The sequence below is a fragment of the Oncorhynchus masou genome, chromosome 9 (assembly GCF_036934945.1).
Source record: "Oncorhynchus masou masou isolate Uvic2021 chromosome 9, UVic_Omas_1.1, whole genome shotgun sequence".
In the NCBI taxonomy this organism is placed as follows: domain Eukaryota; kingdom Metazoa; phylum Chordata; class Actinopteri; order Salmoniformes; family Salmonidae; genus Oncorhynchus; species Oncorhynchus masou.
Window position 1 is genome coordinate 9,032,716 of NC_088220.1, and position 24,943 is coordinate 9,057,658.

At 44.1% G+C, this 24,943-nt stretch overlaps 1 protein-coding gene across 1 annotated transcript in view; it reads right to left on the reverse strand.

Annotated features, from left to right (window-relative positions):
* Positions 1–236: 236 nt before the first annotated feature.
* LOC135545485 (protocadherin Fat 2-like) overlaps positions 237–24,943 on the reverse strand; it is an 83,763-nt gene continuing 59,056 nt past the window's right edge. The window contains 9 exon segments of the mRNA XM_064973116.1: positions 237–2,134; positions 2,748–3,195; positions 3,582–3,622; positions 3,625–3,680; positions 12,491–12,644; positions 13,771–14,266; positions 20,783–20,946; positions 21,608–22,448; positions 23,045–23,242. Of these exon segments, the coding sequence (XP_064829188.1) occupies positions 1,614–2,134; positions 2,748–3,195; positions 3,582–3,622; positions 3,625–3,680; positions 12,491–12,644; positions 13,771–14,266; positions 20,783–20,946; positions 21,608–22,448; positions 23,045–23,242 (2,919 nt within the window). The 3' untranslated portion in view covers positions 237–1,613.

Here is a 24,943-nt window from a genome sequence, read left to right on the forward strand (position 1 = left end):
ATACAGTCAGATTAGATACCATATTTATGTGTTGGGCTATTATAGATACCACATTTATGTGTTGGGCTATAGACAGTCAGATTAGATACCACATTTATGTGTTGGGCTATATACAGTCAGATTAGATACCACATTTATGTGTTGGGCTATATACAGTCAGATTAGATACCACATTTATGTGTTGGGCTATATACAGTCAGATTAGATACCACATTTATGTGTTGGGCATTCAGATTAGATACCACATTTATGTGTTGGGCTATAAACAGTCAGATTAGATACCACATTTATGTGTTGGGCTATAAACAGTCAGATTAGATACCACATTTATGTGTTGGGCTATATACAGTCAGATTAGATACCACATTTATGTGTTGGGCTATATACAGTCAGATTAGATACCACATTTATGTGTTGGGCTATAGACAGTCAGATTAGATACCACATTTATGTGTTGGGCTATAGACAGTCAGATTAGATACCACATTTATGTGTTGGGCTATAGACAGTCAGATTAGATACCACATTTATGTGTTGGGCTATATACAGTCAGATTAGATACCACATTTATGTGTTGGGCTATAGACAGTCAGATTAGATACCACATTTATGTGTTGGGCTATAGACAGTCAGATTAGATACCACATTTATGTGTTCGGACTCAAAATACTGTTTACAACCAAATACCACCAACCGTTACAATTCCGAGAAATGTTTTTTTGAGATCAAAGTCAGAAAACTTCCACACTATAGACTATTTACACAATTGGCAATATCAACAATTAAAGTTATATTGAAAAGACGACCTGTTTTACAACAAACACGTGTAATATGTGTGAATATTTATGATCTACTTATTCATAAAATGTATTATTAAAATGTATTATGTATTATTTTGTCACATATGCCCTCCGTCCCAAACATAGTGCACTACTTTGGTCTAGGGTCCATAGGTATAGGGGGCTATTTGAGATGTTCTCCCATATCACTGAATGGTGAGGTCACAAATAGGATCTGTATTACTCTATGTGACATCTTTATGGTTATTATGGGTTGTTATTATTGTATTGAATGGAGCTATTATCTGCATGAAACGTAGGCATATTCATTCTTATAGAAATAGTTTTTTACGTAAATCCACTCTCTTTATATGGTCAGTGTTGCGTGACCTTGTTGTAACATAGTTGTCTAGGCATATTCATTCTTATTGGAATCGGTTTCACCCAAAGCCAGTCTCTCTCCCCCTTGGATGGAGAGGGGTCTAGATGAGTGAGTTCGATATTGCTGCAGCATTTAGTACAGAATATCTTTGTGTTGCGTGGCCTTGTTGCCATAGTTTCAGATAAACATCCTGTAATACTGTTCAACCCTGTGGAACAAAAGGTGAGTGACTCTTTCATTTACTCTACTGAATGTCAAGCCCACTTAGATGCCGATCAGTCACATTTTATGGAGACATTCTAAGAATTGACTGTATAGAATATAATAAATTCACCTCGTAGAATGTTCAAGAATCAACTCTTTCGTAGAAACGTTGCAGTCTCTCCCTGAAAGAGACCTTTGATAGGGAGCACTGTATCTTTAACTCTAGAATAGAACACTTTGAAAACATTCTAGAACATGACCTCCTCACAGCTTCCATAGTCGCTCTCCACCATGTCAGACCCGTTGTAGCAGCGAGAGTTCCGTCCTGCATGCCTAGCCTGCTGGGGTGGAGGGGGAGGAGGAGGAGAGTTACACTCAGCGTAGGATGGCATGGCAACGCTGAGGCGCATGCTGAGGCGCCGGTAGCCTGACGAGACATTGTCCACGCTTTGTGCATGTTGCGTCGGATAGTAACTGATGGCAGTGTACTCGTTGGGGCACTGGGAGCTGGGTAAGGGAAGACCGTCAGGCCCCAGGAAGTCATCCAGGTTCTGGTTACTATAACAGGGGGGTAAGGGAGCGCGGCGGTCAGAGCGCTCCAGAGGAAACGGGAATCCGCCGAAGCGAGAGTTTCTACGTGAGTCTATTGATGCGGTCACAGAGCCGTAGGTGTCCTCCACAATGTCGAACTGGGGAAACTCCTGGACCTGGGGGTACTCTTGGACCGCAGGGTTGGGTCGACCGTAGTAGTCAGGATCAGCAGGGTAGACTGAACGGCAGGGAGAAGAGAGAGAACACTCATTATCATTCACTATAGTCCTTAGGTATTATCGCCTTTCAGAGGATCTTCACACCAATTTTCAAAGTGTCCTTGTCGGTTATAAAACTCCTTAAACTCATTATTGGTGAGGTATTATAACTTCTGAATGATGAAAAGCCTATTAAAATTCAACACCTAGACACTTATCCTCTGCAGGAAATGCCTGCCTGACCAGGCTATTGCTCAACGCCACATGTTCTGTATGTATCAAAACTGATAGTGGATTACATTCATGTATGGATGAGTAACCTCCATTGTTTCGATCTAAAGGACAAAGTGAGAAGGAGTATAATATGAATAATGCTTTGTTATGTCCTCCACATCTCCAGATCATTCACCTTCAGACACTTGTCCTTTTGGGTGTCTCATTGGTCATCTCAATGAAATGCTGTCACTTATTGTTGGACAAAGTGAAGACAGGCCCGGCGGGTTGAGTAAGCTACTACCACAGTTATTACCACAGTTATCAATAAAGACTCAATTAAAAACTAAGACAGTTAGCTTAAAGTATCCACTCAATTTCCCCTCTGGAAGATTGTTAAAGTTTATTCAATGAACTCACCTTCATAATCCTGATCCCAGTGGTGTTTCCTGATGGACTCATTGTCAGAGATGGATGAAGGTGTAGGAGGGAGGTTGGGGGCCACACTACACACCACGGGCCCCTGAGGCTTCTGCTTCCCGGCCCTTAGGCTTACCTGGGACCCCAGCCCCAGGTCCATCTGGCTGTGAAGCCTCAGAGATCTGAAGGGACTGTGTATGTTATCCAGGTCGTTACCAGAGCCCATCAGCATGTTCATCTCTATTGGGCTGACTTTTGGAGTGTCGGCCATCATGGATTTGGCCAGACTGGGTTGGAAGTAACCGTTGGAGTCCTGAACACAGACAGGTTTCTTCTTCTGTTGGACATAACGTTTGCGGACACAGACGAAGACACCGACCAGGAAGAAAACCCCCATCAAGCTGGCACATATCTCCACTATCTCGATGTAGCCCAGTCCGGCGTACACCTGTATTGAGGATGAGACAGGACACCTTTTGGTTAGCTTCAAGCAGGGCCGTCTAAGGCTGATATTTGGTTGGGAATCCCGCCCCAACTCTCAACAAGACGTTTGAGACCTTGACTGAGTTCCCAAAAACGAAAATAAAACTATGGTTTATGGGCCCCCTAGCGGAGCAAGTCCTGGGTTAACTAAAATTCTCCAGGGGTGAAGTTTCCTGTTGGTACAGGTCTAGGATCAGCCTCCCCTCCCCCAATCATAACTGTTACCAGTAGTGGGAAAAAAGGCTAAACTGACCCAATATCAGCATCTAGGGCAATTTCACTCTATCCCTACTAAAACCAGATATGTTACACAGAGCATTATGTGTACCTTAGATTAGAACGTTACAATACCTGGGGCAGAGGGTCGCAGTGGATGGAGCCCCGGAGAAGGTACAGTTGTACCCTTCTAGACACGGGTTGGGGGAGCATCCGTCGATTAGGCTCTGACACCTAAAGAAGGAGGAGCAGAAAAATACCTTGTTGTCCATTAACTTGCAGAGAACGGAAATTAAGGGTTTTGCTTTCAGTACAATCCACTCAAGAGGACATACGACAGAATTAGACTTAATCCGTTTGGGGACATGTAAATGTACAACACGCCGAATGCTGTTCTCCAGCACCTGAGCCAATCAGACTCGGAGCACGGCACGTGTAACATTTTCCGTGACTAACCAAAAAGAATCATAACAACTGTACTATATGGGAGGTGAGGAGGTCTTAAAGAATCAGAACAACTGTACTATATGGGAGGTGAGGAGGTCTTAAAGAATCAGAACAACTGTACTATATGGGAGGTGAGGAGGTCTTTCAGAACAACTGTACTATATGGGAGGTGAGGAGGTCTTAAAGAATCAGAACAACTGTACTATATGGGAGGTGAGGAGGTCTTAACAACTGTACTATATGGGAGGTGAGGAGGTCTTAACAACTGTACTATATGGGAGGTGAGGAGGTCTTAACAACTGTACTATATGGGAGGTGAGGAGGTCTTAACAACTGTACTATATGGGAGGTGAGGAGGTCTTAACAACTGTACTATATGGGAGGTGAGGAGGTCTTAAAGAATCAGAACAACTGTACTATATGGAGGTGAGGAGGTCTTAAAGAATCAGAACAACTGTACTATATGGGAGGTGAGGAGGTCTTAAAGAATCATAACAACTGTACTATATGGGAGGTGAGGAGGTCTTAAAGAATCAGAACAACTGTACTATATGGGAGGTGAGGAGGTCTTAAAGAATCAGAACAACTGTACTATATGGGAGGTGAGGAGGTCTTAAAGAATCAGAACAACTGTACTATATGGGAGGTGAGGAGGTCTTAAAGAATCAGAACAACTGTACTATATGGGAGGTGAGGAGGTCTTAACAACTGTACTATATGGCAGGTGAGGAGGTCTTAACAACTGTACTATATGCAGGTGAGGAGGTCTTAACAACTGTACTATATGGGAGGTGAGGAGGTCTTAAAGAATTAGAACAACTGTACTATATGGGAGGTGAGGAGGTCTTAAAGATTCAGAACAACTGTACTATATGGGAGGTGAGGAGGTCTTAACAACTGTACTATATGGGAGGTGAGGAGGTCTTAAAGAATCAGAACAATGTACCATCTGGATACTAACAACTGTACGATATACAAAGCCCTGAGGCCCTCCTTAAAGCAAATCTGACCACAACTCCATTTTGTCCAGGTAGGAGACAGAATCTAAAACTGTACTATATGGGAGGTGAGGAGGTCTGTAACAATGCTGGTACCATATCGGATTCAACGTCTTCAAGATTGCTTTGATCACGTGTACTATATGTTCCCGGATAGGTCAGACAACAACATTGATAGAAACGCTATTAGGTGAGGAGTTTATTAGCAAGTGCATCGGTGATGTTGAACCCACGGTGACTTAAAAACCTTCATAACAACCAGAAACTGTGGATTGATGACAGCATTTGCGCAAAACTGAAAGAACCACTGCTTTTAATCACGGTAAGGCGACCGGAAAGATGACTGAATACAAGGCAATCAAACAAGCTGAACGTAGTATAGAGACAAAGTAGGTCGCTTAACGAATCAGACACTGTACTATGTGGCAGGGTCTACAGTCATTCACGGATTATAAAAATAAAACTGCCCTGTCTGGGACATGGAGGTCTGCTCTCAGACATCACTAAACAACTGTCGATTGCTCGATTTGAGGTCAGTAAAGTGCCACTGACACAACTGTACCAAGACCTGAGGGCTCTCCTTCACTGCACTATAACGTGAGCAAAACATTAACAACTGTACTAACCCTGGAAGGCTGCCGGTCTTAAAGAATCATAACAACTGTACTATAGTGCAGACCAGCTGGCTGGTGTGTTAACGGACATATTCAATCCATCCCTATCCCAGTCTGCTGTTCCCACATGCTTCAAGAGGGACACCATTGTCCCTGTTCCCAAGAAAGCTAAAATAACTGAACAACTGTACTATATGGGAGGTGAGGAGGTCTTAAAGAATCAGAACAACTGTGCTATTGGGAGGAGATTAGGTCTTAAAGAATCATATAACCTGTACCCTACCTGACACCCTAGACCCACTCCAATTTGCTTACCGCCCCAATAGGTCCACAACTGTACTATATCGCAACCACACTGCACACTTCCCTAACCCATCTGGACAAGAGGAATACCTATGTTAGAATGCTGTTCATATGGGAGCTCAGCATTTAACACCATAGAACAACTGTCATTAAGCTCAAGACCCTAAAGGTCTCAGAACAACTGTACTAACTGGGTCCTGGACTTTCAACAGGCCACCCCCAGGTGGTGAGGTCTTAGGGAACAACATCTCCACCCGCTGATCACTCTGGGGCCCCACATGGGTGCGTTCTCAGCCCTCTCCTGTACTCCCTGTTCACCCATGACTGTGTGGCCATGCACTGTCCAACTCAATCATCAAGTTTGAAGACAACACTACAGTGGTAGGTCTTAATTGCAAACAGCGACAAGACTGATTTGCTATCACAGACTGGAACATGTTCCGGGATTCTTCCGACAACATTGTAGTACACCACATCAGTCACTGGCATTATCAGCAACTGCATCGGGACGTTGTCCCCACAGTGACTGTACGTACATTCCCCAACCAGAAGCCATGGATTACAGGCAGCATTCGCACTGAGCTAAAGGGCAGAGCTGCCGCTTTCACGGTAAATCCTGCTATGCCCTGCAGGTACAACCATCAAACAGGCAAACGTCAATACAGGACTAAGATTGAATCATATTACATCGGCTTAGACAACTCGTCTGATGTGGCAGGGCTTGCAGGTCTATTACAGATTACAAAAGGGAAGCACAACTGTAGCTGCCCAGTGACGAGCCTATCAGACAGGCTAAATCAACTTCTATGCTCGGCGAGGCAAGCAACACTGAGGCATGCAACACTGAGGCATGCATGAGACCCTCAGCTGTTCCGGACGACTGTGTGATCATGCTCTCCGTAGCCGACGTGAGTTAGACCTTTAAACAGGTCAACATACACAAGGCTGCTGGGCCAGACGGATTACCAGGACATGTGCTGACCACCTGGCAGGTGTCTTCACTGACATTTTCAACCTGTCCCTGACTGAGTCTGTAATACCAACATGTTTCAAGCAGACCACCATAGTGCCTGTTGCGTAAATGACTACAGACCCGTGCACTACAGACCCGTGCACTCACGTCCATAGCCATGAAGTGCTTTAAAAGGCTGGTCATGGCTCACATCAACACCATTATCCCAGAAACCCGAGACCCACTCCAATTTGCATACCGCCCAAACAGATCCACAGATGATGCAATCTCTATTGCACTTCACACTGCCCTTTCCCACCTGGACAAAAGGAACACCTACGTGAGAATGTTATTCATTGACTACAGCTCAGCATTCAACACCATAGTGCCCATTAAGCTCATCACTAAGCTAAGGACCCTGGGACTAAACACCTCCCTCTGCAACTGCATCCTGGACTTCCTGACGGGCTGCCCCAGGTGGTGAGGGTAGGTAACAACACATCCACCACACTGATCCTCAACACTGGACCCCCAGGTGGTGAGGGTAGGTAACAACACATCCACCACACTGATCCTCACTGGACCCCCAGGTGGTGAGGGTAGGTAACAACACATCCACCACTGATCTCAACACTGGACCCCCAGGTGGTGAGGGTAGGCACATCACCACACTGATCCTCAACAACCTTCAGGTGGTGATTTAACAACACATCCAGCACACTGATCCTCAACACTGGACCCCCAGGTGGTGAGGGTAGGTAACAACACATCCACCACACTGATCCTCAACACTGGACCCCCAGGTGGTGAGGGTAGGTAACAACACATCCACCACACTGATCCTCAACACTGGACCCCCAGGTGGTGAGGGTAGGTAACAACACATCCACCACACTGATCCTCAACACTGGACCCCCAGGTGGTGAGGGTAGGTAACAACACATCCACCACACTGATCCTCAACACTGGACCCCCAGGTGGTGAGGGTAGGTAACAACACATCCACCACACTGATCCTCAACACTGGACCCCCAGGTGGTGAGGGTAGGTAACAACACATCCACCACACTGATCCTCAACACTGGACCCCCAGGTGGTGAGGGTAGGTAACAACACATCCACCACACTGATCCTCAACACTGGACCCCCAGGTGGTAAGGGTAGGTAACAACACATCTGCCACGCTGATCCTCAACACTGGACCCCAGGGGTGCGTGCTTAGTCTCCTCCTGTACTCCCTGTTCACCCACGACTGCATGGCCAGGCACGACTCCAACGCCATCATTAAGTTTGCAGATGACACAACAGTAGGTCTGATCACCGACAATGACCAGACAGCCTATAGGGAGGAGGTCAGAGACCTGGCCGGGTGGTGACAGAATTACAACCTTTCCGTCAACGTAACAAAGACTAAGGAGATGATTGTGGACTACAGGAAAAGGAGGACCGAGCACGCCCCCATTTCCCCCTCAGGAAACTAGAAAGATTTGGCATGGGTCCTGACATCCTCAAAAGGTTCTACAGCTGCAACATCGAGGGAATTCTGACTGGATGCATCACTGCCTGGTACGGCAATTATTCAGCCTCCGGCCGCAAGGCACATGCGTATGGCCCAGTACATCACTGGGGCTAAGCTGCCTGCCATCCAGGACCTCGACACCAGGTGGTGTCAGAGGAAGGCCCTAAAAATTGTCAAAGACCCCAGTCACCACAGTCATAGACTGTTCTCTATACTACCGCATGGCAAGCGGTACCAGGGTGCCAAGTCTAGGACAAAAAGGCTTCTAATTTTTTTTTATAACCCCCAAGCCATAAGACTCCTGAACAGGTAATCAAATGGCTACCCGGACTATTTGCACTGTGTGCCCCCTCCCATCCCTCTTTTTCGCTGCAGCTACTCTCTGTTTATCATATGTGCATCGTCACTTTAACTATACATTCATGTACATACTACCTCAATTGGCCCGACCAACCAGTGCTCCCGCACATTGGCTAACCGGGCTATCTGCATTGTGTCCCACCACCCACCACCCACCAACCCCTCTTTTACGCTTCTGCTACTCTCTGTTCATCATATATGCATAGTCACTTTAACCATATCTACATGTACATACTTCCTCAATCAGCCCCTAACTGGTGCCTGTATATAACCTCTCTACTGTATATAACCTCTCTACTGTATATAACCTCTCTACTGTATATAGCCTCTCTACTGTATATAGCCTCTCTATTGTATATAGCCTCTACTGTATATAGCCTCTCTACTGTATATAGCCTCTCTACTGTATATAGCCTCTCTACTGTATATAGCCTCTCTACTGTATATAGCGGGTGGTGACTCTCTACTGTATATAACCTCTCTACTGTATATAGCCTCTCTACTGTATATAGCCTCTCTACTGTATATAGCCTCTCTACTGTATATAGCCTCTACTGTATATAACCTCTCTACTGTATATAGCCTCTCTACTGTATATAGCCTCTCTACTGTATATAACCCTCTACTGTATATAGCCCTCTACTGTATATAACCTCTCTACTGTATATAGCCTCTCTACTGTATATAGCCTCTCTATTGTATATAGCCTCTCTACTGTATATAACCTCTCTACTGTATATAGCCTCTCTACAGTATATAACCTCTCTACTGTATATAGCCTCTCTACTGTATATAACCTCTCTACTGTATATACTGTATATAGCCTCTCTACTGTATATAACCTCTCTACTGTATATAGCCTCTCTACTGTATATAGCTCTCTATTGTATATAGCCTCACTACTGTATATAGCCTCTCTACTGTATATAGCCTCTCTACTGTATATAGCCTCTCTAGTGTATATAGCCTCTACTGTATATAGCCTCTCTATATAGCCTGTCTACTGTATATAGCCTCTCTACTGTATATAGCCTCTCTATATAGCCTGTCTACTGTATATAGCCTCTACTGTATATAGCCTCTCTAGTGTATATAGCCTCTACTGTATATAGCCTCTACTGTATATAGCCTCTACTGTATATAGCCTCTCTACTGTATATAGCCTCTCTACTGTATATAGCCTCTCCTGTATATAGCCTCTCTACTGTATATAGCTCTCTACTGTATATAGCCTCTCTACTGTATATAGCTCTCTACTGTATATAGCCTCTCTACTGTATATAGCCTCTCTACTGTATATAACCCTCTACTGTATATAGCCTCTCTACTGTATATAACCTCTCTACTGTATATAGCCTCTCTACTGTATATAGCCTCTCTACTGTATATAACCTCTCTACTGTATATAGCCTCTCTACTGTATATAGCCTCTCTACTGTATATAGCCTCTCTACTGTATATAGCCTCTCTACTGTATATAACCTCTCTACTGTATATAACCTCTACTGTATATAGCCTCTCTACTGTTATAGCCTCTCTACTGTATATAACCTCTCTGCTGTATATAGCCTCTCTACTGTATATAGCCTCTCTACTGTATATAGCCTCTCTACTGTATATAGCCTCTCTACTGTATATAACCTCTCTACTGTATATAGCCTCTACTGTATATAGCCTCTCTACTGTATATAGCCTCTCTACTGTATATAGCCAAGCTACTGTATATAGCCTCGCTACTCTATATAGCCTCTACTGTTATAGCCCCACTACAGTATATAGCCTCTCTATTGTATATAACCTCTCTACTGTATATAGCCTCTACTGTATTTAGCCTCTCTACTGTTATAGCCTCTCTACTGTATATAGCCAAGCTACTGTATATAGCCTCACTACTGTATATAGCCTCACTACTCTATATAGCCTCTACTGTTATAGCCCCACTACAGTATAAAGCCTCTCTACTGTATATAGCATCTCTACTGTTATAGCCTCACTACTGTATATAGCCTCACTACTGTATATAGCCTCTCTACTGTATATAGCCTCTACTGTATATAGCCTCACTACTGTATATAGCATCTCTACCATTATAGCCTCACTACTGTATATAGCCTCTCTACTGTATATAGCCTCTACTGTATATAGCCTCTCTACTGTAAATATTCTCTACTGTATATAGCCTCTCTACTGTATATAGCTTCTCTACTGTATATAGCCTCTCTACTGTATATAGCCTCTCTACTGTATATAGCCTCTACCTTATATAGCCTTTCCTGTATATAGCCTCTACTGTATATAGCCTCTCTACTGTATATAGCCTCTCTACCTTATATAGCCTCTACTGTATATAACCTCTACTGTATATAGCCTCTCTACTGTATATAGCCTCTACTGTATATAACCTCTACTGTATATAGCCTCTACTGTATATAGCCTCTCTACTGTATATAGCCTCTCTACTGTATATAGCCTCTACTGTATATAGCCTCTACTGTATATAGCCTCTCTACTGTATATAGCCTCTCTACTGTATATATCCTCTCTACTGTATATAGCCTCGCTACTGTTATTTTTCACTGTCTTTTTGCTTTACTTACCTTTTGTTCACCCAAAATCCTTTTTTGCACTATTGGTTAAAGCCTGTAAGTAAGCATTTCACTGTAAGGTCTACCTGTTGTATTCGGCGCACATGATTTGTTTTGATCGTGGACGTCAGGAAACAGCAGAGGGAACACCCCCCCCCCCCACCCCCCATCCACATCGACGGGACAGTAGTGGAGAAGGTGGAACATTTTAAGTTCCTCGGCGTACACATCACGGAAAAAACTGAAATGGTCCACCCACACAGACAGCGTGGTGAAGAAGGCACAACAGCGCCTCTTCAACCTCAGGAGGCTGAGGAAATTTTCCTTGTCACTGAAAACAATCACAAACTTTTACAGATGCACAATCGAGAGCATCCTGTCGGGCTGTATCACACTTGTTACGGCAACTGCTCCACCCACAACCATAACGCTCTCCAGAGGGTGGTAAGATCTGCACAAAGCATCACCGGGGGCAAACTACCTGCCCTCCAGGACACCTACACCACCCGATGTCACAGGAAGGCCAAAAAAGATAATCAAGGACAACAACCACCCGAGCCACTGCCTGTTCACCCCGTTATCATCCAGAAGGCGAGGTCAGTACAGGTACATCAAAGCTGGGACTGAGAGACTGAAAAACAGCTTCTATCTCAAGGCCATCAGACTGTTAAACAGCCATCACTAACATTGAGTGGCTGCTGCCAACATACTGACTCAAAACTCTAGCCACTTTAATTATTAATGCTACTTTATATAATGTTTACATAACCTACATTACTCATCTCATATGTATTAACTGTACTCTATACCACCTATTGCATCTTGCCTATGCCGTTCGGCCATCGCTCATCCATATATTTATATGTACATATTCTTATTCATCCCTTTACACTTGTGTGTATAAGGTAGTTGTTGTGAAATTGTTAGATTACTTGTTAGATATTACTGCATGGTCGGAACAAGAAGCACAAGCATTTCGCTACACTCGCATTAACATCTGCTAACCATGTGTATGTGACAAATAACATGTAATTTGATTTGATATGGCAGGTGAGGAGGTCTTAAAAATGAGAGAAACCTGAACACTATCATTAATAAAAGGTGATATAAGGAACAGAATATTGTGTGGGCCTTTTTGTTCTAAACATTTGAACACTAATCGTCATCGGAGCAATGCGTGTGGGGGGGGCGGGCGGGGGGGGGGACTAACAGGGTGTTAATGCAGAGGCTGCAGGGATGAGAGGGATAGCTATGTATGAAGAATACCTGATTCCAGTCATATTCAGTTGGCAGTTACAGATGTAACCTTGACTCTTTGGCACGCACACCCCACTGTGGGCACAGGGCTGGGAGGCACAGGGGTTGTTGTCCAGCTCACAGCGGGGGCCATAGAAAGGAACTGGACAGCTGCAGCGGAACCCTGCAGGGTAAACAGGAAGTGAGATCAGCCTTCCCGAAGATGGTCAAAGTTCTAGAACACCTTTAAAGTTCTCTCACTCTCTTAGTAACATCAGAGGGATTCTAAGGAAGGATAGGATACAAACTATTTCAAAAAGTGGAATACAGGGTAGAGAGTTTTGTAAAGACAGTTCAGTCCCATCCCGTTGTCGTGAGGTCTGGTTATTCAGTTTGCTCCTCACTACTCTAGTTTCAACTTCCCTGTAGAACAATTATAATAATACTTTATAGACACTAGGACAACTCCAATCTGTTCAAACATTGCAGTTTGTTCAACATTGTATTCTCATATTGGTGACGGAATTTCCACCCTCGCAGAGGTAAAAATGTGTTGTTGTTGAAGGGATGATAGATAATGTACCTTAAGTATACTGTAGGTACATCTCAGAACAAATATCAATTAACTACATGTCAAAACCTGTAGGCTTTGTTGCTACGTGTTGTTCCCATTACACAGCATTTTATGAATGTGTTTCGTGTTGTTCCCATTACACAGCATTTTATGAATGTGTTTCGTGTTGTTCCCATTACACAGCATTTTATGAATGTGTTTCGTGTTGTTCCCATTACACAGCATTTTATGAATGTGTTTCGTGTTGTTCCCATTACACAGCATATTATTCACAGCCCGTTGTTTGCCTTCATAGCCACCTCACCAAGCGGAGATAATAGATTATGGTTTCACAGAGCCACAACATATCACAATGATGAAATATTACAATGACGAAATATCACAATGACAAAATATCACAATGACAAAATATCACAATGACAAAACATCACAATGACAAAATATCACAATGACATTGCAAAACATTTGAGAAAATGTTCTCTACAAATGTCCTCTCTCTCACCCTCACCCTATACTATATGATTACATGCCTATACCACGTGATGCCTGTGTCTTCATTACAGCACAAATCATGCGTTGCGAACACGGTTAACTTAACCCTGACCCTGACCTTGACCTTGACCTTGACCCTGACCTTGAATGAGGTGGGTAGAGGCTGACAGTGTGCTATTTGTGTTGTTTTTAGAGGTTGACACTATTGGGGAGTGATATAGTATGTCAAGGTTAAGAAACTGACCTCCATTTGATTCCTCCTCACAGGTTCCTGCATTCAGACAGGGGTTACTGTCACAGCTGTTGATCCTGACCTGGTTGACACAGCACTGGTAGACCCCAAACACCCTCCTCCTCCCAGGCCCATTCCACTCCTTATCCTCCTCTGTCCTGATGGGCTCCCCGTTCAGCTCCATACCCTCCAGGCAGCCCACCAAGCCATGTGCCTGTGTCTGGGCCCTGGCCTGGGTCTCTGTAGAGGTGGTGGTGGGAGGAGAACCAGGACCAGGGGAGCCAGCGAGGATCAGAGTCCCATGGGGCTGCATCAGATGGCAGGGTTCAGAGAGGACGACCTGGGATGAGTGAATGTGGTCCAGGGTGAGTCTGAGGATGGTGCCGTTGACCTCCAGAAGGACGTGGTGCCACCGCCCGTCTGACACCGCTGGGGCTGCGTGGACACGCAGGGAACCGGGGAGCGTGTTGCCACAGAGGTACATGAACCTCAGCTCTCCACCTATCAGCTGTAGAAGATAATAGAACACTGTTCATATACAAGCTGGAGCAACTATCCATCCTCTGATGCAGATAATATAACAGTGCTCACTGTTCATATACAGGCTGGTGCAACTATCCATCCTCTGATGCAGATAATATAACAGTGCTCACTGTTCATATACAGGCTGGTGCAACTATCCATCCTCTGATGCAGATAATATAACAGTGCTCACTGTTCATATACAGGCTGGTGCAACTATCCATCCTCTGATGCAGATAATATAACAGTGCTCACTGTTCATATACAGGCTGGAGCAACTATCCATCCTCTGATGCAGATAATATAACAGTGCTCACTGTTCATATACAGGCTGGTGCAACTATCCATCCTCTGATGCAGATAATATAACAGTGCAACTATCCATCCTCTCAGATAATATAACAGTGCTCACTGTTCATATACAGGCTGGTGCAACTATCCATCCTCTGATGCAGATAATATAACAGTGCTCACTGTTCATATACAGGCTGGAGCAACTATCCATCCTCTGATGCAGATAATATAACAGTGCTCACTGTTCGTAAACGTTTATTCCTCAGAGTCCCCACCAGTCTGAAGTAGAGACAGTGGACTAGAACACAACACATCAATGTCGTTTTTTCTTCTTCTTCAATTTAAAGTTTTTATTAAGTTTTCTTGTTTTTCAATCAATCAACAAAACACATTCCACATTCACAGATGTGACAGGTAAAAAAAAAAAAAAGTAAAATATATAATAATAATTATAATAATAAAAAGACAATTAAAATAATTATAATAATAATGTTTTTCTTTTGTGTATATACATACACACACACACATATCTATGTATACACATACATACGTACACATATACATACATACATACATTCACACGCATACACACACACACACATATCCTACAAACCTACACGTACTCACAAAGAACAATAAACAATAAATAAAAAATAAAAAATATATAAAACTTGCAGCAGCACTATCAAGGTTCTTATTAGCTATTTCTAGCCTTCGCTGAGACGACGAGCCAATAATTAGTTTTTAAAGATTATACAGCACCTTACACAACATGTATCTGTTCATTTCCCTAATCCTCTCGTTCACTCTTTCCAGTATGAAATACAGTTGAGTAGTGGAGACCAGAGTCTATCAAACTTGGGCTGTCTCTTGTGGAGGTCATAAGTGAGCTTTTCAAGAGGGAGACAGTCAACAATCAGGTCAATCCACATTTTAAATGTAGGAGGGGTATTAGAGGGCCACAATATAAGAATACATTTCTTAGCAAAGTATGTAATAGTCATGAGCGAATTTTCTCTGTCAGGATCAAGGACAAAGTCCTGCTGGGCATTAAGAAGAACGATACACGGGGTCATATCAAACTGTACATCTAGTATTTTCTGTACAGCAGTATGTATAGAATCTGGCAATCTCTCTACAGCTCCAAAATACATGCATATAGGTTCCACTTTCAGAGGTAGATATTTTATAGTTAGGAGACATATCTGTTTTCATTCTATGGAGTCCCAAAGGAGTGTAATAAAATTTGTACAAAAATTTGTAATTAGATTCTTTCATTTTTACATTAGTAGAGGTGCAGTATACCCAGTTGCAAACCTCCGCCCATAACTCATCACTGGTTAGAGCATTGGACAAGTAACAGGAAGGTTGCAAGTTCAAACCCCCGAGCTGACGAGGTACAAATCTGTCGTTCTGCCCCTGAACAGGCAGTTAACCCACTGTTCCTAGGCCGTCATTGAAAATAAGAATTTGTTCTTAACTGACTTGCCTAGTTAAATAAAGGTCAAATAAAATTAAAATAAAGAAGTAATCAGACCAAGGTCCTTTTCCCAGATTATTTTCAAAGAAGTAAAGGAGGATCCTCCTTTCTCAGAAAGGAGTCTACAGATATAAGATATTTAATGGATTGTGCTGTGACAAGAAGGGTTTCAACTTCATTCAACTGAGTTCTAAACCTCCTCTTGGAAATAAATGAAGATATTTGAAGATATATATAAAAAAAATGGGATCTTGGCACATTGAATTCACTGCAGAGCTGTTGAAAGGATTTCAGTGTAGTGGTTTTCTGATGAAATAGGTCTGAAAAGGTCCTGATTCCTAGAGTATGCCAAATGTACAGCGCTGCCTTTTTACCAGAGCCCTAATGGGGTAGTGTAGTACTTTTTACCAGAGCCCTATGGGGTAGTGCACTACTTTTTACCAGAGCCCTAATGGGGTAGTGTAGTACTTTTTACCAGAGCCCTAATGGGGTAGTGCACTACTTTTTACCAGAGCCCTAATGGGGTAGTGCACTACTTTTTACCAGAGCCCTATGGGGTAGTGCACTACTTTTTACCAGACCCCTAATGGGGTAGTGCACTACTTTTTACCAGAGCCCTAATGGGGTAGTGCACTACTTTTTACCAGAGCCCTAATGGGGTAGTGCACTACTTTTTACCAGAGCCCTATGTGGTAGTGCACTACTTTTTACCAGAGCCCTAATGGGGTAGTGTAGTACTTTTTACCAGAGCCCTATGGGGTAGTGTAGTACTTTTTACCAGAGCCCTAATGGGGTAGTGTAGTACTTTTTACCAGAGCCCTATGGGGTAGTGCACTACTTTTTACCAGACCCCTAATGGGGTAATGCACTACTTTTTACCAGAGCCCTATGGGGTAGTGCACTACTTTTTACCAGAGCCCTAATGGGGTAGTGCACTACTTTTTTTTACCAGAGCCCTAATGGGGTCGTGCACTACTTTTTACCAGAGCCCTAATGGGGGAGTGCACTACTTTTTACCAGAGCCCTAATGGGGTAATGCACTACTTTTTACCAGAGCCCTAATGGGGTAATGCACTACTTTTTACCAGAGCCCTAATGGGGTAGTGCACTACTTTTTACCAGAGCCCTAATAGGGTAGTGCACTACTTTTTACCAGAGCCCTAATGGGGTAGTGCACTACTTTTTACCAGAGCCCTAATGGGGTAGTGCACTACTTTTTACCAGAGCCCTAATGGGGTAGTGCACTACTTTTTACCAGAGCCCTAATGGGGTAGTGCACTACTTTTACCAGAGCCCTAATGGGGTAGTGCACTACTTTTTACCAGAGCCCTAATGGGGTAGTGCACTACTTTTTACCAGAGCCCTAATGGGGTAGTGCACTACTTTTTACCAGAGCCCTAATGGGGTAGTGCACTCCTTTTTACCAGAGCCCTAATGGGGTAGTGCACTACTTTTTACCAGAGCCCTAATGGGGTAGTGCACTACTTTTTACCAGAGCTCTAATGGGGTAGTGCACTACTTTTACCAGAGCTTCCCCTAATGGGGTAGTGCACTACTTTTACCAGAGCCCTAATGTTGTAGTGCACTACTTTTTACCAGAGCCCTAATGGGGTAGTGCACTACTTTTTACCAGAGCCCTATGGGGTAGTGCACTACTTTTTACCAGCTTCTCCTAATGGGGTAGTGCACTACCTTTTACCAGAGCTCTAATGGGGCAGTGCACTACTTTTTACCAGAGCCCTAATAGGGTAGTGCACTACTTTTTACTAGAGCCCTAATGGGGTAGCATACTTTTTACCTTCTCCTTCTCTTTTTAGCAGAGCCCTAATGGGGTAGTGCACTACTTTTTACCAGAGCCCTAATGGGGTAGTGCACTACTTTTTACCATGCTTCTCCTAATGGGGTAGTGCATACTTTTTACCTTCTCCTAATGGGGTAGTGCACTACTTTTTACCAGAGCCCTAATGGGCTTCTCCTTTCCTTCTCTAGCATGCTTCTCCTCCTTCTCTAGCATGCTACTTTTTACCAGAGCCTAATGGGGTAGCATGCTTCTACTTTTTACCAGCTTCTCCCCTCCTTCTAGCATGCTTCTCCTTCTCTAGCATGCTTATCCTTCTCTAGCATGCCCCGGGAGATGATTATGATCAGATGGTTCCTGCTTCCACTGTGACTAGTAGCATTAAGACTATCTGCTTCTTTACAGCATGCTTCTCCTTTTCTAGCATGCTTCTCCTTCTCTAGCATGCTTCTCCTTCTCTAGCATGCTTCCTCCTTCTCCTTCTCTAGCATGCTTCTCCTTCTCTAGCATGCTTCTCCTTCTCTAGCATGCTTCTCCTTCTCCTTCTCTAGCATGCTTCTCCTTCTCCTTCTCTAGCATGCTTCTCCTCCTTCTCTAGCATGCTTCTCCTTCTCTAGCATGCTTCTCATTCTCCTTCTCTAGCATGCTTCTCCTTCTCCTTCTCTAGCATGCTTCTACTTCTCCTTCTCTAGCATGCTTCTCCTTCTCCTTCTCTAGCATGTTTCTGCTTCTCCTTCTCTAGCATGCTTCTCCTTCTCTTGCATGCCACTCCTTCTCCTTCTCTAGCATGCTTCTCCTTCTCCTTCTCTAGCATGCTTCTCCTTCTCTAGCATGCTTCTCCTTCTCCTTCTCTAGCATGCTTCTCCTTCTCCTTCTCTAGCATGCTTCTCCTTCTCCTTCTCTAGCATGCTTCTCCTCCTTCTCTAGCATGCCTTCTCCTTCTCCTTCTCTAGCATGCTTCTCCTTCTCCTTCTCTAGCATGATTCTCCTCCTTCTCTAGCATGCTTCTCCTTCTCCAGCATGCTTCTCCTTCTCCAGCATGCTTCTCCTTCTCTAGCATGCTTCTCCTTCTCCTTCTCTAGCATGTTTCTCCTTCTCTAGCATGCATCTCCTTCTCTAGCATGCTTCTCCTTCTCCTTCTCTAGCATGCTTCTGCTTCTCCTTCTCTAGCATGCTTCTCCTTCTCCTTCTCTGGCATGCTTCTCCTTCTCCTTCTCTGGCATGCTTCTGCTTATCCTTCTCTAGCATGCTTCTCCTTCTCCTTCTCTAGCATGCTTCTCCTTCTCCTTCTCTTGTATGCCTCTCCTTCTCCTTCTCTAGCATGCTTCTCCTTCTCCTTCTCTAGCATGTTTCTCCTTCTCTAGCATGCATCTCCTTCTCTAGCATGCTTCTCCTTCTCCTTCTCTAGCATGCTTCTCCTTCTCCAGCATGTTTCTCCTTCTCTAGCATGCATCTCCTTCTCTAGCATGCTTCTCCTTCTCCTTCTCTAGCATGCTTCTCCTTCTCCCGCATGCCTCTCCTTGATAATAATAGATCTAATCTCTCACTATCGTTAAAGGCTACAGTGGTTTTATGTGACAAGTCACCCTTTCTTCTTTCTCCACAGGCTTGTCATAGGTGCTTTTGTTCAAATGGGAAAAAATCTATTCCATTTCAAAGGTAATTTACTTAAAAGATTGTGGAATACATGAAATAGATTTAGCCGGTGATCGGTGAGCAGGTCCTAAACTTCATTTCCATTTCAGACGTTTCTGAAGGATGTATGTGCCTGCTGCTCCCATTTTCCTTTAGGTCAGAATATTGATAAGAATTTGTACAAGGTGCTGTGAAGCCTAACTGTCAAGGGAAACACATGAATCGTGTCGTATCTTCTGATGAAGTCGGTGTGAAGTAAAAGGGGAGGAAAGAAACTGGAAATAAATTCTTGAATAACCATGTTTAGCAATTCCTTTTGAAGCAATTTTCTTAGAATTAAAAGGCCCCGATGTTCCAGGAATGTAAGACCCAGAAATAGGCCTAAGCATGGAAAAAAAGTGAATGCGACTTTTGATGTTTCAAGAGTGAACAAATGTAATATTCTATCTATATGTATTCAATGCCACACAAATGAAGAGAAATCCATTGGGAGATGTGTTGCATGCGTGTCAAGAGGTTTCATCTGCGCACTGAGAATTCTTTATTCCTCTCTTCAAAATATACAATCATTTAATATTCCCTTTAAACTTTGAGGCTAACCTACATCAGCACAAAACTGACTCGAGCTCAACATTCCAAACCCCAGCAAGAATTAGCCGGTGTACCCGATCTGGAGCTTTTTTTTAAATGTCTTGCCAACACTTACATTTCAATTCCAGAAGTGTCTGAAGAATGTGCTGGTCCTTTACATTTTTTTTTTTTTTTTTTAAACTCAAGAGTATTGAGTTTGTCAATACTGAAAACAGATCTGGGACCAGGCTATGAAAGAAATTGATGGAAACGGGGACATGAAGATAGAGACAGTCTTTACCACAACATGGTTGGATCAGTTAAAAAGTCCCATTGATCAACTGACACAGACAAAGCCAGCAGAGGGACTAATATGATAAGAGATCAGTATGGTTTGACCCTGGAAACCACTCGGAAATGTTTTGTTCTGGATAAACTCAGCCCTCTGATATGCAATCAGACATTTTTAGATTAGGGCATATGTAAACTGCTACAGGATGGGGGGGGGGCTGCCAAGGAAAAGGAATATGTTGCTTTTATGATCTCTGATAACAATGCAGTGTATTATCATAGTATGTTTGATACTGTGATGCAATGATGTAAAATGGGCTATAAATCAAATGGACCTGATTGGATGAGATACGAGAGATTATTTTTTTAGAAAGCAAATAGCGACGTGTTCGTTCATCTCCGATAATAATGAAGGCATGTGAGTTGTACAATACCTTCAAGATCCCCCAGTTGGTTGCATTGGTATTCATGACAACGCCTTGTTGCTGGAAGGTCTTGATGCGCAGAGAGAGACGCAAGTTCTGATTCTCCTCCTCCTCCTCCTCAGTCTGATACAGGTATTTCAGATAGCCCGTCCCGTCAAAACTCACAGCAGACTCTGGAGTTGGAAAGACGGTGCGAATGTTAAATATGATCTGTAGAACATGTCTAACTAACATGTTAATAACAATAACTAACACTAATATTCAAAGCACTTATTTTGGATGACGATCCGGCCGTCAAATTTGTTCTCATAATCAAATCTCCTTGATTAAAAAAGACAAAAAAAATAATAATTCCCCTCATGTATTATATTTCAGTCTCAGATCTTCCATGTCGCTTTCCTAGAGACATTTGGTTAGTTGAGACTCTGGGTTTAGCTAAAATAGTCTAAATAAAGAGGCAATAACCTCAATGGAAATATGTCTGCCAGACAACAGTAACGAAGAAGACCCACGACAACAAGATAATCACTAGTACTATGCTGGTGGCTCCTAGCTGCCACCTGCACCCAGATAATCCCCATAGGAATGTGAGGTGAGTTAGATCATGAAGGGGGTGACTTCAGGCTCCTACTGTGATCATAGAGAAGGTAGGAGACTATTTGACTGATAGGGTTCAAACCCAGGGTCTACTGTGTGTTAAAAGTACCTGTTAGCCCACTAAACCAAAGCCTAGGCATTGACTTGTAGAGCTAATGCAATTGTTCACGTCTCAGGCACATCTCACACAAGTTACACCTACCGTTGCAAAGCCAGACATGCTCCCAGTACACCTACCGTTGCAGGGGCAGACACTCTCCCAGGTGTGTTGTGGGGTGATGAAGCCGGCCCTGGCTGTGGCGTAGTGGCTCAGCCTCTCTCCTCTCATCTGGACTGAGTTCCTGCATCCTCTAGGAGGGCATTCTGTCCCTAGACACCCATTGTGATGCACCCTGAGAACACTCAGTCCCAACGAGTCTTCTATGTCAGCGATGATCCCTGCCAGCCGGTTGGTTGGTAACGGTTCTACAGTTCCACCATGCGGCCTCCATAGCAGCAGAACCTCCAGGACCAGGGAGTTGGGTTGCTGCTGTAGGCTCACCAGGTGGAGGTCTTGCCTGGTTATACCCAGGGCCGTGCTGAGGCTCCTCTGGAGGCCTCTCCAGAGGTCCCCCAGGAACTCCTCCGGGGAAAGCCCAGCCAGCTGCAGAGTGAGCCCAGCATCCAGGGCCTGTTGTGTGGGTTTCCATACATGGACCTTCACCCCGGCCCACACGCTGAACTTCCCATCGGAGACGCTGACATTGAGGGAGTAGAGACCAGGTTTCAAGTCTTCGTCGGCCCAAATCTTCCCATCCACCAGGTCCACAGAGAACCTGGAGAGGCCTCCAGAGGGGTGTGAGCTCGGCCCTGGGTCTCCCCCACCGGGAGACTCCGAGATCAGCTTGTAGGTTAGGATGTCGTGCAGGTCCTGGTCGGAGGCATGCAGTTTGCCTATGACTCGGTTGGAGAACGTGTCTCCTGTGGTGGTGATGAAGACTTCCAGGGGCATCACAGAAGGAGGGTACTTGCTCTGCTCAGTGACGTTGATCTTCACCACGCAGATGGAGGAGAGAGGAGGGTGTCCGCTGTCTGTCACCTGAGGTAAGGACATCAATAGAAACATACATTAACAAATGTCCGTATCTGCTAGTACTGTGTAGGTATAAAGTTTGACTCATTTACATTTACATTTACATTTTTACATTTAAGTCATTTGGCAGACGCTCTTATCCAGAGCGACTTACAAATTGGTGAATTCACCTTATGACATCCAGTGGAACAGCCACTTTACAATAGTGCATCTAAATCATTTAAGGGGGGTGAGAAGGATTACTTTATCCTATCCTAGGTATTCCTTAAAGAGGTAAAGACTCCATTTTAATATCCCAAATAACTCGTGGGCATGTATAGACGTCAGGTAAGCAGATTACAACCATGTAAATAAGTTTTGCTTGCAACATTTCGGCATCACTGTGTCTTCTTCACCCATAACAAGGAACAGTGATGACAAAATGTTTTTTTGTGTGTTTTTTTTTTTGTTACCCAATAAATGACTGGGATGTTTTCCATTTGGAATGTGCAACTATAGTTCAAAGTTTATTCACCGTTCGTCAGCACCTCTACACTAAATAATGATCTCTGGGTGGTGCGCCAGCTTGTGTTTTTTTTTTTTTAACGAGGAAAAATCGTTACCTGTATTTTCAGAAGATGCTGTGGCTTGATCTTCTTCTTCAGAGGGACAGAGATGGACAACAGACCTCCCTGGTCTACGTGGAAGCGGCGGTCCTCGTTCCCAGACGCGATGTGGAATGTGAAGGGAGGTCCATTCTGAGGGGTGTCTCTGTCTGTGACCACCAGCTGGAGGATGCTGCTACCGATGGCCTCGCCCTCCTGACAAGGAACATACGGTACCATCGTTAGTTAAGTAGTCATAGAAACTAGGTCAAGCCTTCCATAACACCTTGTTCCACAAGGGTCTAAAACAAGACAGCGCCTAATGATTATACTACAACAACAAAAAACGTGCTGATTGCGATCTTATCTCGAAGAGGGGAAAAATGTCAAAAGTTTTCAGTGACTTGCCGGAAGTTTCCACCTGCCCCGAATGCTACAGTACTTGGCTGAGGTGCTTGAAAGCAGACAAGCTCATACCGCACTGTGTACTGTGCGATGTGCTACAATTTGGCACAACAAACACACACACGTAGCCTTCTCCTCAGGCCTCTCCATTTCAGCTGGAATGGGTCCTTGAAACAGAGTGTCGTGTTTTGGTAGAGATATGGGAAGGAGGATGAAGGCCAGTGATGAAGATACGTCTAGGCGACTTGTTGACGCCAGCCCGGCGTGTTGATTAAATACGGCTACGTCCGGATGGATAAACTTATATTTGCGTCTCACACCGTTGCCGTGGCAATCTCTGGGAAAGAGACGTTACCACGGAAGTGTTGGGGTCACCGACGACAGGAAATGAACGTTTCTGTGTGAATAACATTTTCATGTTTGGATTATTTCAGGAGTTCATAAAGAGCCATGACATACTGTATGTTTCATTGTTACTGATAAGTGCTATGGAGTTGCTCTTACAAAGACACTGTGATATTCCGTTTTGTCGGGACGTCGGTCCGTTCAAAGAGGAGCGACGCAGACGTGGGCTCCTACTATTTAAATAGAGTTGATTAGAATCTGGATGTGTTGTTCCTGCCTATTGTTTTTACTGGCAAAGTGCTACGGAATGTTACTTCAGGTTGGTGGTGACTTCCTGCTTGAATTTGGTTAAAAGGCAAATGAATTTGCTCATATTTTCAGAACTTGTTAGCAAGCACCTGTGTGTATCAGATGATGTGTAACCGCGATATCTTATTTAGTAGTTGAGGGTCATTTACTCTGAGTTATTCTGTAATGTGTCATTTACACTGTAATTGTTTGAGTGTTAACTCTTTCATAACACATTTTTAATTTATCTTTATTTAACTAGGCAAGTCAGTTAAGAACAACTTCTTATTTTCAGGGGCCTGTTCAGGGGCAGAACGACAGATTTGTACCTTGTCAGCTCAGGGGTTTGAACTTGCAACCTTTCGGTTACTAGTCCAACGCTCTAACCACTAGGCTACACTGTCGCCCTCACACTCTAACCACTAGGCTACCCTGCCGCCTCTACACTCTAACCACTAGGCTACCCTGCCGCCTCTACACTCTAACCACTAGGCTACCCTGCCGCCTCTACACTCTAACCACTAGGCTACCCTGCCGCCTCTACACTCTAACCACTAGGCTACCCTGCCGCCTCTACACTCTAACCACTAGGCTACCCTGCCGCCTCTACACTCTAACCACTAGGCTACCCTGCCGCCTCTACACTCTAACCACTAGGCTACCCTGCCGCCTCTACACTCTAACCACTAGGCTACCCTGCCGCCTCTACACTCTAACCACTAGGCTACCCTGCCGCCTCTACACTCTAACCACTAGGCTACCCTGCCGCCTCTACACTCTAACCACTAGGCTACCCTGCCACCCTCACACTCTAACCACTAGGCTACCCTGCCGCCTCTACACTCTAACCACTAGGCTACCCTGTCACCCTCACACTCT